Below are 12,834 nucleotides of genomic sequence, written 5' to 3'. Positions count from 1 at the left end.
CAAATGTCTCTTTCTTCCCTCTTTCCCCCAAAAGAACCATTTCTTTCTGTCTACGTATTGCACTTCTATAACTTTCCGTATCCCATTCATTCACTGTCCCTTTCTAAACTAATTATTTATGATGAATTATTTTTTTTAGCTCGACATGTGTGCGGTTGTCTCCACTTCCTGGCAGTGCTGCTGCTTCTGTTTTTCTTGCGTTTTGCCAAATGCATTTCGACGGCCACCAGAGAATGTGCTGAACTTGCTCCCTTCGGCCGTGTCTCGCAGTGCAGCAGAAAGTAAACCAGTAGCACCGACAGAAACATTTTATTGTAACAACAAAGGTAATGGTTTTACCAAGGCCATTGTTTTATGAATGAGTAATTCATCAGTACGGTTGAGGCTAACTTTGACAATTTACTTTGCAGTTACAAAGGTACTGAGTGCATACTCGCTCTGGTTCTGACCTCTCAAAGGCAATGTTTCGGGTGTCCAGCTGAGTGGTCACCACCGGCGCGGACAGCCTGGCTGCGACCTGCTCATCGCTGGGCTGCGTCGCACCCAGAAGGCCCAGTCCAGCGCAGGTGCCCTTGCAGGCGCCGGCTTTCCCCCTGCCAGGAGAGAGCGCCGTAAGAGATGAGACGCACAAGGTCTCGCAGAACACCAGCTGTCTGTCGTGGTCCACCTCCATCACCTCTGCACTGGAGTCTGAGAAATAGGAAGAGAAAAATGGGAAGAATTTCAGACAGAAACACAGAAGAGAGCTGTGCACTTGTGCTGAAAGACACAAAGATGGCAAAGGGATTAAGTCTGATGTCAACAGATTACAGACATTGTTACAGAATCAGAAAGAAAGGCTAGAAAAATACAAGCATCTATTTTTGCAGCTCGTGCAACAAAGAAACAGAACGTCAAGACAAAAATGTAGACTTACAGTATTTAGGTGTGAGAAATTCATGTCAACTTCCACAGTTTGGAATAACTGTTTATTCCAACAGTTATCAACACTAAATGTTAACATTGCTGACACAAATCCAGTTGTCTTTCAAAAGCCATGTGGGACAGAATCAGCAAGTTAAAAGTACTGAGGGGCAACAGAAATTAAATTTCAGTTTCAAAAAAGGCTAAATAAATTTATTGTAAATCTTTAAAAAAAATGTCCTACTTAGAAATTTACACTAAGTAGGATTTTTGTGGAAATGGGATATGTAAATCATATGACTTAAGCATAAAAAAGGGTCTTGCATGTTTCCAATTCAACCCAGATTTATTTCTAACACTCATTAAAACAACACACAGGACAAAGGAGCATCACACAACATAAAACATTAAATGCTTACTTATGAAAAGAGAGGCATTAATTTCTTATCCCATGTGCCTCATTTCTACTTAGCAGTAGAAGTGAGCAGTGTCTCTGCCCGTCACTGCTTGTGACAGGCAGAGACATTCTAATGTGTCATGTGCGTTGTCGTTAAGCAAGGCGCTCTATCTGGCAACTGGAAAATTATCACTTTGAAGAACGAATACCACTGCTTTGCAAAGTGCTGAAAATCCAGACAAGGATTAACTCTTGGAGAGGGAGGTCCTCAAACCAATATTCAAACTAGCAACCTTTTGGTTGTAGGGATGGAAGGCTTGCTAACCTTGGCCCCTGAAAATGAAGCTCCGGTTGCCTCTCTGCCAGGTCATCTGCTCAAACCCCATGAGGGTGGTGTCCACTCGCAGACACTGTCCACTCTTCCATACTCTGTAGGTGTCACTGGGGCAGATACGAGAGACCAGGGGCACTGTGGACAAACACAACATCTTAACCAAACAGTAGTATTTGTCATGACTATGTCCAACATTTCGACAATTCTTGGTTTTTTTTTTTGCAAGTGTTGCCATTAGGGTAATTATTGGCCTCAGTCATCCATTAAATCCTCTTTACTTGTTCAGCAATGATACCATATGCATACAAAAGCATTCAATTAGTCTATGGGCCAGTGTTATTCATCTCAACAGGAAGAAATGCACATAAACATGTCATGGGAATAATATATGAGAAATTGGTTAGAAACATTCAGAGATGCAAAAAAGCTGAAACTCACCCCAGCTTGTAAACTCCCATTTCATCTCCACATAGAAATCCTGCGCCTGGACAGGGAGCAGAGGAGGAGAGATGGACATTATGGATGAAGAACAAAACGAGGAGAATAGTAATGAAGAGTAAAAACTATGCAGTTGGGCTGCTTCCGTGTGTAAGCCAAGGATGGTGAGGAAGACTGGCAGAGAAGCCGAGCGTGTTTGTGGAGGGTGTTAATAATAGAACTGATGGATGGAGAGGCCGATGATGTGGGTGAGGGCAGCAGCAGGTAAAGAACGTTGGGATGTTTGTGTACTGAAGAGTCATTTTAAAAGTGTCAGGGTGTTTTGTCTGCTGTGTGAGGATGCTTTAGTGAGAGCATCATTAGGCGTGTGCCTGCGTGTGTGTGATTGTGTGATATGGAGCCAGCTGGATCAGATACAGAGACAGACTGTGTGAAGGCAGTTCTCTGCATCTCTGCCACTGCTTTGAGCGGTACAAACAGGATGATCTGCTGGTGCATCAGTACTACCATCAACCTATCATCTTCCTGCACAGGTCACCTGAGCTTTGTAAGAAATGCTCCTGTGCCTTTTATCATGCCGGTGCTTACTCCTCCCGGGTCTGAGATGAGTCAGATCACCTCGGGACACACTGCCGTGTAACATGGAGACATAATCCTTTGTGTTTCCCTCGCTGAATAGTAAACAAAGTTATAAATACCATCAAAAAGAATATTTTATCCTAAAATGAAGACATATTTGCATTTCAAGCGACAGCTGAGTAAAACCTGACTTTTTATGCAACTGTAGATGGATTATCTTCTAAGCGGCATGCACATTTATTTCTATATAATTGTGTGTGTGTGTGTGTGGGTGTGTGTGTGTCCGTGCTCCTTAGAAATTTTGTGCTAATGTGTGTGCGTGCGTGTAAAATCCCACTTGGCGTAGTCTCTCCAGCAGGACGGGGATGCCCGCCAGCCTCTTGGCAGTCCTCTGGTAGTCACGGTAACGCAGCACGAGACGCACCAGCTCCGGGTCCCTCGTGCTCACCGCCTCTTGAAGAACTGGAGAATGGAGGTGGGTGGGGTGGAACAGACAGTAAAACACTCAGACCTTATTCAAAATTTATGTGAACGAGCAATTTAAGGGTGCAGCGGGAACTGCTGAACGTGAAGTAGGCCAAAGGAGAAGCTGGTTGGCCCAATTACTGCCACGTATCCATCTATCATCAGAATGACACTTTACAAATAGCTGATCAAAGGCTAGAGAATACTCCTCCCTTTGCTTCCTTTTCAGATAATTGATTTAAACTCAGCCCACACACACACACACACACACAAGTCCACAGAGGGTTTGTGTCTCATAATCTGTCAATGAACCAAAGGATCCAATACACCTAATGATCCAATCCTTAGGTGTACTGTAAGTTATAAAAGTATTGGAGTGTATTGGAGTTATAAACACCATCAAAAAGATGGTATCCAATCTTGAGGGATTTCTGTACTCTAAAACCACAAGTTAAAGAGGCAGTATTATTTTCCAGGCACATAGTGTCATTTTTTTAGCACAATCAAGTAACTATGTTAATATCATCTGTCATAACAATGCTGTATACTTCAAACATAACTTAAAAGAAATTTGACTTTGCAATTTAAAGCCTCGAAATTGGGCCTTTGTCTCTTTAAGAAGCTTCTGCTCTTTCCGACACTCTGCCTACAGCACCTCATCACAGTGTTTCTCCATTAAGCCTTTAATATTTTTTAGGAGCATTTGCACTAAGAAGTAGTTTGTATGATGAGCTCAACAGATGCGCAGTTCCACCAGGTGTTTGCTAATTGCTGCTGCCGCTAGTCTTAAGAAAGAGCAAAGGCTTTGCTTCACTGAACTGCCTCCATAACTCTAATGGAGACAGAGAAAACAGCACAAAACCTTTTATAAAACCGGAGTGGAGAACAGGACTGAAGTTTAATGCTGTTTTAAAATGTAAAGACTCGCCCACCCCTAAAAAAAGTAATAGGTCATTTCTCTGTTCTGTGCATAAAATCCTTATTTATTTGGCAACTTATGTCAAATGAGGAGAAACATGTTGTGGAGCATGTTGTGGATTCTCTAAAGCTGAGATTCACTCAGTAAGCCACATGGAAACAAGACCACTGCCGTAAACTAGGGGGTATCTGACGATTGGCAGTAGGTGCTTCCTGAATAATAAACCCTGGATTCCCCAGGGACCTGAAGGAACTGCTTAACAAGAAAAAGCACCTTCAGGGTGGCAGAGTGAATTATTGCAGAGTGTACAAAAACATCTCAAATACAGCTCAAAGTCAAGATAAGAAACAAAGCGCAGTACAGGAAATACTAGGGAGGGTTAGGGTTATATAAGATATGTGTGGTCAGGGAGGAAGAACATCACAGGCTTCAAGTAGAAGGAGGATTAGATAGATAAAGTGTCGGGAGCGCTAATGAACTAAACACGTTCTTCATTAGCTTTAGTAGAGGAACAAGCTAAGTATCCTCTTCTCCTGCCCTTCACCCACAGCTCCCCTGTCACACCTCAATGGTCTAATGTCAAGTCTCAGTTCTGGAACTTAGTGCTGTTGCTCCACCTTCAACTGCATCTCCATGAGACGCTCTTGCCTTCCTTTGTTTTGGTTACAAAGGAAGGGAAACAGTATGGAACTAAAGCTTATAAAGTTTGCTCCAATATTTTTTAACTGAAAAATATTAAGCTGAAAAGAAACTTGAAACTGAAAAAAAAAATCTAAATATTTTCAGATTAAAGATTTTTTTTCAGTTTTAATTATGTTTTTCAGTTTAAAAAAAAAAGAAGAATTGGATCAAGCTTCATGGCCCCAATTTAGCTCCACATAGAGGCAGCTGGAGTGATTAAACCCAACAGAGACTGCAGGTCCAGATGGTATTGAGGGGGAAAAGTTATTTGCTTTAGCCTGACCCAGAAGAAGGTTCTGATGCAGCAGAATGCATCCTTTTGTGTTCTGATGTATAAGAAATCTCCTTCATTCGTCTGGAGATTCTGAAGTTACTTTACATGAGGCCCACCTCAGCAAATCAGAGACAGCTGTTATGTCAGAGGCCATCACACATCTGCTTCAATCATCTTATCATGAATGTACACAAAAGAAAGTAAATGACTGTATGTTAGGACAATGTCAAGCACTATTTCTATGATAATGAGTGAAGTGAGGTGGTGGATGCTAATAAATATGTCAGTGTTCATTGGTAGAAGAGTAAACAGGAGCTACAAGAGGAAAACCCATCACAAGGAGAAACAGAGCAGACTGTGTCTCTTAAGGAAGCTTAGTTCCTTGAGCTTGTACAGCAAGATGTTGACTTTCCTCTTTAATCTTCCATCATCTGTTGGGGCAGCAGCATCAGAGTCAGTGTTAAAATAAAAACTCAATAAGTTAGTAAAGAAGGCTGGTTCTGTTCTGGGGCCTGCTCTGGAAACTCAAGTGATGCTTTTTGCTATATAAAAAAAGAGAATTCTTCATAAGAACATAATGAACAACCATGAACATCGTCTTCATTAAAACTGTCATACATACAACAGGCTGCTTCTGATCCCCTGCGACAAGGAGACGCTGCTGCAGGCTGTCCTTCCTGCCCACGTCTACAACCTCATGTAATGATTCTTAAAGGAACTTAGATCATGACAGCTCCTACAATGTGTACTATCTTTCATAGTATTATTGAATTAAACCATGAACAATTTTGTAAAATTTGCAGATTTTGTATAACTTTACTGAGAGACATGGAAGAGTACAAGATTATTTAGACAATTAAAACCATAAATAAGATTTTTTAAAATGCTCATTTAAATGATCTTGTTTTAGTCCATGTTGCACCTCTGCATACTGAAATCTTTTTTTAGAATAGAATAGAATAGATAGCATCTATTGTCATTGAACAGAATTCAACGAAATTTCCATTGCAGCTCCCGTGCAAAAGGTCAAATATATACAGTATAAATAAGCAAACACACAATAGTAATAATAACAATATATACAACTAAATTAACTAAAGGCACTCAACCATCCAAAGAAGTAGCAGCAGGTCCAATTATGGCAAAGTACAGATGATGTGACAGTGCAAAGTGCAGAACAATATGGCTGTGTGGGGATGGGGGATATGTATGTGTGACTGCGAGGTTATGATATGTGTGGAAGGGGGGGGTGGCAGGGAGTAATGGCTCTGACGGCTGTGGGGAAGAAACTGTTTCTCAGTCTATTTGTTGTAGTCCGTATATTCCTGTACCGCTTGCCTGATGGCAGCGGCACAAACAGTCTGTGGCCCGGGTGGCTGGAATCCATCGCTATGGATCCAGCTCTCTTTTTTATAGGGTTAAGGAATAAAACAAGAAGATTCCTGGGGAAAAGTGGACTGAGATGAAAGCAGTGATAGCTAATAAAAAAAAGCATATTTATCCTATACCTGTTTCAGGTGTAAAGGTTTTAATGTGTTCCACAAACTCACCTCAATTCTAAATATTGATAAAACTCCCCCAAAGGTAGTGAGAGTAAAAAATCCACAAGAATAGAAGTTTAAAACTGACCAAGACTTGAATATCTGTAAAGCACTTTAAAATGCATCTTTACAAATGCTCCAACCTTTACATCTGGCAGTTTCTTTTCCCATTTTGTAGCCCTCAGATGTAAATGTGAAGTAGCTTCAACTACAAATCAACAGTAACTGTTTCTTGTGTAAATCAGGTCATCCTCATCCATTTACCTCCATTCATATTTCAGGCTTTAACAAGTGATTCATTTGAAGCTGCAGAAATCTTGAACAGGCATGTGATGAAACAGTGATAATTTCAAGGTTAAAATATTAATGATTTCACACTCCCACATCCTGCTATTGCCAGATGTCCATACCACGTTTCCGCAGAGCCAGTAGAGAAGAGCTCCCTGACAAAGTCTGCCTAAAGAGCAAGTGTGACTGAAAAAAAGTGCATAGAGCAGCAAAACGAGTGAAGGTAATAATATTACATACATTCAATTCAATCACATTTAATGTGATGATCATTTTTGTTTTCTGTTCATACAGGAAGTATAAGTCTTTAACATTTTTAAATAATAAAGGCAACAAGAAACTTATGAAGAATTTTGCCAACTGCATTGTAAAAGACACTTTCATTGTTGTCAATGTCATTTTTCTTTATACAGCAGACTTACAATTACATCAACATTGCTATTTCATTGAACAAAATGCACCTCACAGAACATTTACCTTAAAACAGATTCCAGCCTCCCAAGGGCCAATTTCTGTGTACAAAAGCTTATGCATAATGTACAATATGTGCATTAAGGCAAACAAATGAAATTTTCAACACACACACACACACACACGCACACTCACCGGTCCAGCCATTACGGTTCTCCTTGCTAACGTCAGCTCCGTGCTGCAGCAGGACCCTGGCACAATCCAGGTGGCCCAAAGTGACAGCCAGGTGGAGAGGAGTCCGTCCACGAGGGTCAAGAGACTCTACATCCGTCTAGATGGGTGGAGGCAAGGACAAGAGCGGTGGAATAAGGAGGAGCAGATGTGAGCGTAAGGGCTGACAGAGAACGTTTAGATTTATAGTTAACCATTGTCGTACAAAAGGAAGAAATGTATGAGGAATGACAGACAGAACAAAACAAGACTGTGAGCTATGGTAGCCAATGTCTCGCTACCAAATACATTTAACTATGTTTCACTGGACATTAACACTGCATGGTTTCTTTAAAAAAAAAAAAAAATAGACAAAACTGTTTATCAGGCCGAAACTCCTCATTATTGTCTATAAACCACAAAACAATCTGAAATGTTTTTCCTAAGTCACAAATTTCAGAAATCAGAAGTTCAAACTTTCACTTATCAATGTTCCAAAAACAGCTAAATTGATCTTTGAGGCTTCTTTTGATTTCTTAACTCTCTATAATAGAACATAAAAAAGCTGAAATTACAAGGTTATTCTAGAGAACACACACTTAATTACTTTTCTGAATCCCCTTTGGTTCACTTCCAGCATTAAGTCTTCTTGGATACAGATTAACTGCATCCGATCAACCATAGTAATATTTAGCTGCTCAAGTCACACTTTCCAGACATTTGTTCATTTGTGTTGTTTAGCTTCAGCCATAGTTTGCACAAAAGAATGATCTCATTGGCCAAAATGTCAGTCTGAAGAAAAGTACAAACTCACAGCAACATGTCTGGACTGTGGCACGGAAGAGACAGTCAACAATAGTTAGAGAAAAAAAGACCAACAGTGACATTAAACAAAATTGGATGTTTCTCCATAATGATAAAAAGAAAGGTTAAGGTGGATGGTAATAGGCTTACAGGAACAATAAAGGACATGATGGAGTTTCCAGTTGCTACTTATTGCGTTGTATATGTGAAAACAATTTCTTGTAGTCCTCGCTTTGTCTGCACTAAGAAAAAGGGTCAGAAGCCTTTAATTCTAAGAAAAAATATTGGTCTGATTAAAATCTCCCTAATTGATGTGGGAGGATGTGTTGTGGTTTGATTAGGCTAAACTTTTGACCACAATTGTGTGACCCACTAACAAAAGAATGACCCAGAATGAAGCATGGTCATGGCCGTATCATGCTTCTGCTTACTTTTCTCCAGTGAGTATTGTAGTTTAAGAGAAAGTTATAGAAATTAATGAACAAATACCAACTGGTTTCAACATTAAACTGGTTAGCTAGGAAGCTAAAGACCAACAATGTTTTGTTTTTCAGAAGAAGACCAGGATAATCTCTGGGGTCACCAGCAGCACAGGTATTGGTGTGGACTATGTGGATTTTATTATAAATATAAATATTTGACAATTGTGTTGTAGTAACTTTTGCAATTACTGTTTCTGACTTTTGCCTTTTTTCAGGTTTTCTGATCTATTTATTTATTTTACTTGAAGCCATTTTAGATTCGATGTATGCCGCCACCATGAGCAAGACTCAGAAGAGATGTTGTATCTCAATGAGACCTTTTTGAATTCAATTCTCGTGGTCCTGTTGGTGTACATCATAAAATCCTGGTTAACAGGCTTTTTGTTTTACTAGTTATAAAACAAAACATTTTCCTCAATGATCCTAGATTTGCTGTAAGTAGAGTAAGTAAGTAGAGTTTTTGATGGTCACAATATTCTGGGGAATGGCTGATCCAAGGTCAGTTCTGTTCATCCTAAGGGCTCGACTCCAATTAAGGTTTACTTTTTGAGATAAGCATTTGCCAGCTTCAGCAATATAACACAGGCTAAAAGGAAAAATCAGTCTACATAATGATACTAATACTAAGTACTTCAGGAGAACACGGGAAAGTGTGAACATATGCTAATTTTGGGGGAATTTTTAAAATCAACAGATCAAACAAGATAAGTCGGAGTGAGGAAGCTGGTTTGATGAATGACAGTGTAACAGAAACACTCAGCAATCAGTAACTGCATTCTTCTGTTTTGCTTATTTGCAAGGGAAATAAGGAGAACCACAATGATATACAGAAAACCAGAATACATGAGCACAGAAAGATGCTCACAAACACACAATAAGCACATGCTCTTAAGCTGTAATATCTTGGATCATGTTACAATAACTGAATTTAGTGAGAGAAACATAATATCACAGTGTATGTCAATGGATGAATCTATCTCCATTACACTGCTACCTCGTAATCTTTGGCTAACAGTTGTGTGCTCGGTCATTTGAACGAAATAAAAAAGGAGAAAAGAAAAAGACACTAATCAAAAACAGAAAGATTTCCATTGCAGTAGGCTGTGCCCATCAGCAATACATACAGAATAGCACCTAAGGGACGGAGATGAAGAAAATAAATGGGACAATGTAATGAGGGAGTCCCCCAGGAGCTACGGAGACAGGGGAATGGATGCAGACACATAGCAACTAAAGCAACACAACAAGTCTCTGATAGAAAGTAAGGGGTCTGTTGATTATTAGTTGGTATTAGTTTAATGTACAAACACAAAGGTAAGCATTTAAAACCTAAAAGGAACAAACCTCTCCCCCCAAATGGGTCATTTCTTTTACCTACAATGTCCTTCCTAAGGTTTCTGTGTGTGTAATGTTTTAGATTACCAGCTTTACCATTTTTTTGGAGTACTGCTCAGTTTCAGCTAAGGGTGAGCAAATAACATACAGGACAGAGGTAGAGTATTAGAAAGAAGCTAATAAGCGAGAGCCAAACAGGAGCATATGGCAAGGTGAAAGGAGGTGGAAAGGAGAGAGAAAGTGACGGCGGCTGGGTTGTTTCAGAGAAAGCAGAGGTTGTTGAAGGAGACAGTTCAGATAAAGCACAGAGAGTTGCCAGAAAGCAGTATGTACCATGTTCCTTCTTTCAATATAGAAGGAAGAATTGGAATATACACTGTTTCATAAGACTCGTCATATTATTTATTCTACAGCATTTCGCATTGATGGATTATGCTACAAGGCCGCTTAAATGGCATGGCTAGTTTAAGCAGCCATGATAAATGGGTCTCTCCAGTGTCATTCAGTGTAGATTAAACTCTTAGTCCTTTTATGTACCTCATTCAAACTCTGAGCGAGTTAACTCAAAACATCCCAAAAGGCTTGCTGAAGATTTCCTGGACTCAATTACTGTTGGGCTTGCACTTGTTTATGCCTTTATTTGGGTTGATTTCTTTGACCCAGCCACCTCTCCATTGTCAGGCCTCCAATGACCCGTAACCAACACAGAAGAGAAAAAACAAACTCCTACACTCAATTTTTCAAAGTAACACAAGTCACAATGTGAGAGATATGCTGCGATGACACCTCCAAGGAGTATCTGCAAACAGCAGCAGCCTGAAACTGCACCCTCAGTTGTTGATTCGTGTTGTCCGGCTTATTCATGCTTCTAGCACATGTAGCAATTGTTACAGACAGAGGGCAGAGCTAACAGAGAGGTGCTCTCATTTAGCCCATTCTACACCAAACTAACTTTAATACAAAAGTCATCTATGAAAATGAAAACCATGTTTTGCCATGTGGTTTTGACACAGAAGGTAGCTTTCAAAGATATTCCATTTAAATTTCTAGTCATTTAATTGGGTAAAAATCCCTGACATAATGCTATTCCATCAACTTACATAAATGTTAATCAATAGTTATAATATTTTCAGCCTCTTTGAGCATTCTTCTCTCCTCAAATTAAATTCAAAATGTACTTTTAATAAACTAAGTTGTGATGATTACTGATATAAAAGCCAGTGCAGCACATACCCATGAAAGTTTTGCATTATTAAAGTACCCTCCAGAAGAATATTTTTCTACAGAGAAAATCATAATAAAAACATGAAGAAATGTCAGTTTTTACACTTTCAACAGAATACCATAACAACACTCTTACAAACACTGTCAAAAGATGCATTTGCAGACCCAAAACACTATTTATCCAGAAACCTATTTTCCTGCATCTTTTATTTACCTCGGCTGTTTGTATGTGAGCGTTTTAACTGGGGAATAGGGTCAATAAGTCAGCAGAAATGAGCGGTAACTCCACAAACTGAAGCAGTGAGCATCAAACTCTCACTCGCAGCTCGGGAAAGATGATCATATTGTGAACCTAACAGCCATGGTCTTCACTTGTGAAGTATATATTCACACATTGGTCAGTTCCTCTTTTGACACAGGTGGATTTAAATAAAAAAATATATATCTTAAAGCATTTTAAATTGGTAGTATTGAGTTAAAATGTTGAAAACATTTAATCAATTCAACATCCTTGATGAAGACCCTCCACAATAGCATTTTTCTCTTAGTCTAGGGCAGTGGCATCCAAAGTCTTTTTGCAAGCAGCTAAAAGAGGGAAACATTATTTATTCCTATCACCACAACCTTAACAATATATCAATTACCATGTATTCCATAGCCTGATCACAGAAATGAGGGCCACCTGGTGTTTTGTAGTCTGCCCCAGTAGCCATTTAATGATCTGCAGTTTTTAGTTCCTCTGGTTTTTGGCACTTCAGGCAGGCAAAACAAAATGACTCAGAAGGATCACTTAAGCCAACTAAAAGGAAAAGTTTTTCCAGCACTACACCCTGACCTGCAGACATACTGACATAATAACTCATTCAGATGGGAACAATGTTAAGTTGAAAAACAGAACATGCAGTTCATTAAATCATGATGAAGAACTCTCCTCCTCTCACATTAACAAGATAGGAACTCTCAGGAGGCAATACAGTTGTTTACAACTAATGGGCCGTGCACTCTGTCGGCAGTCTTCTCTTTCTGTTTCTTTTAAACAAACACACACAACCATGCACAGACAGAGTTTCGCTGGCCCCATTTCACTTGTGCGATTCAGGTTTCAAAGTGGAAACATGATGTCATTCCTGATAATCTCTTAGTTTCCACTCACCAGTAAAATTGACAGTGTGTGGGGATAAACTACTTTCACAGAGTAAAGCAGAATACCTCTGCTTTGGTTTTGTCGAACTAATTCACGACTTCCCAAGTTAAATATAAACCTGGAGTAGCAGTGTGTACCACAGACTGATAGAGAAGCGTTTCTAACATATTTCACGCAGAGAGTAAATTGATCACTTGGTCAATAATGTCCCACATTCTAACTTGCCATATAAAGATAAGGTGGAACAAATAACCTTATCTCAGCCCTGTCTTAATAAGTTATAGCAGTGAGACAAGAGGCTCTCCAGACTTTGTTTTACTGCAGATTTTATGACTTGCTGTAAGAGATGAAACAATTTTCTTTTATGTTTCCAGGAAGTCACATGAGTTTCTGGCTCTGGCAGAA

The 12,834-nt window shown here is 39.6% G+C and overlaps 1 protein-coding gene across 3 annotated transcripts in view; it reads right to left on the bottom strand.

Moving 5' to 3' along the window:
* The window catches only part of ankrd13b (ankyrin repeat domain 13B), a 46,918-nt gene that overhangs the window by 17,035 nt on the left and 17,049 nt on the right, over positions 1-12,834 (bottom strand). For all 3 annotated transcript variants that reach the window (XM_032545727.1, XM_032545729.1, XM_032545728.1), the window contains exons 2-6: positions 7,426-7,561; positions 2,989-3,113; positions 2,073-2,118; positions 1,626-1,769; positions 450-690 (exon numbers count right to left, since the gene is read on the bottom strand). In XM_032545727.1, the coding sequence (XP_032401618.1) occupies positions 450-690; positions 1,626-1,769; positions 2,073-2,118; positions 2,989-3,113; positions 7,426-7,561 (692 nt within the window). The remainder of the gene's footprint in view (positions 1-449; positions 691-1,625; positions 1,770-2,072; positions 2,119-2,988; positions 3,114-7,425; positions 7,562-12,834) is intronic.

The sequence above is a fragment of the Xiphophorus hellerii genome, chromosome 18 (assembly GCF_003331165.1).
Source record: "Xiphophorus hellerii strain 12219 chromosome 18, Xiphophorus_hellerii-4.1, whole genome shotgun sequence".
Classification (NCBI taxonomy): Eukaryota; Metazoa; Chordata; class Actinopteri; order Cyprinodontiformes; family Poeciliidae; genus Xiphophorus; species Xiphophorus hellerii.
The sequence above is the reverse complement of the archived record's forward strand: the minus strand, read 5'-3'. Positions and strand labels throughout refer to the sequence as shown.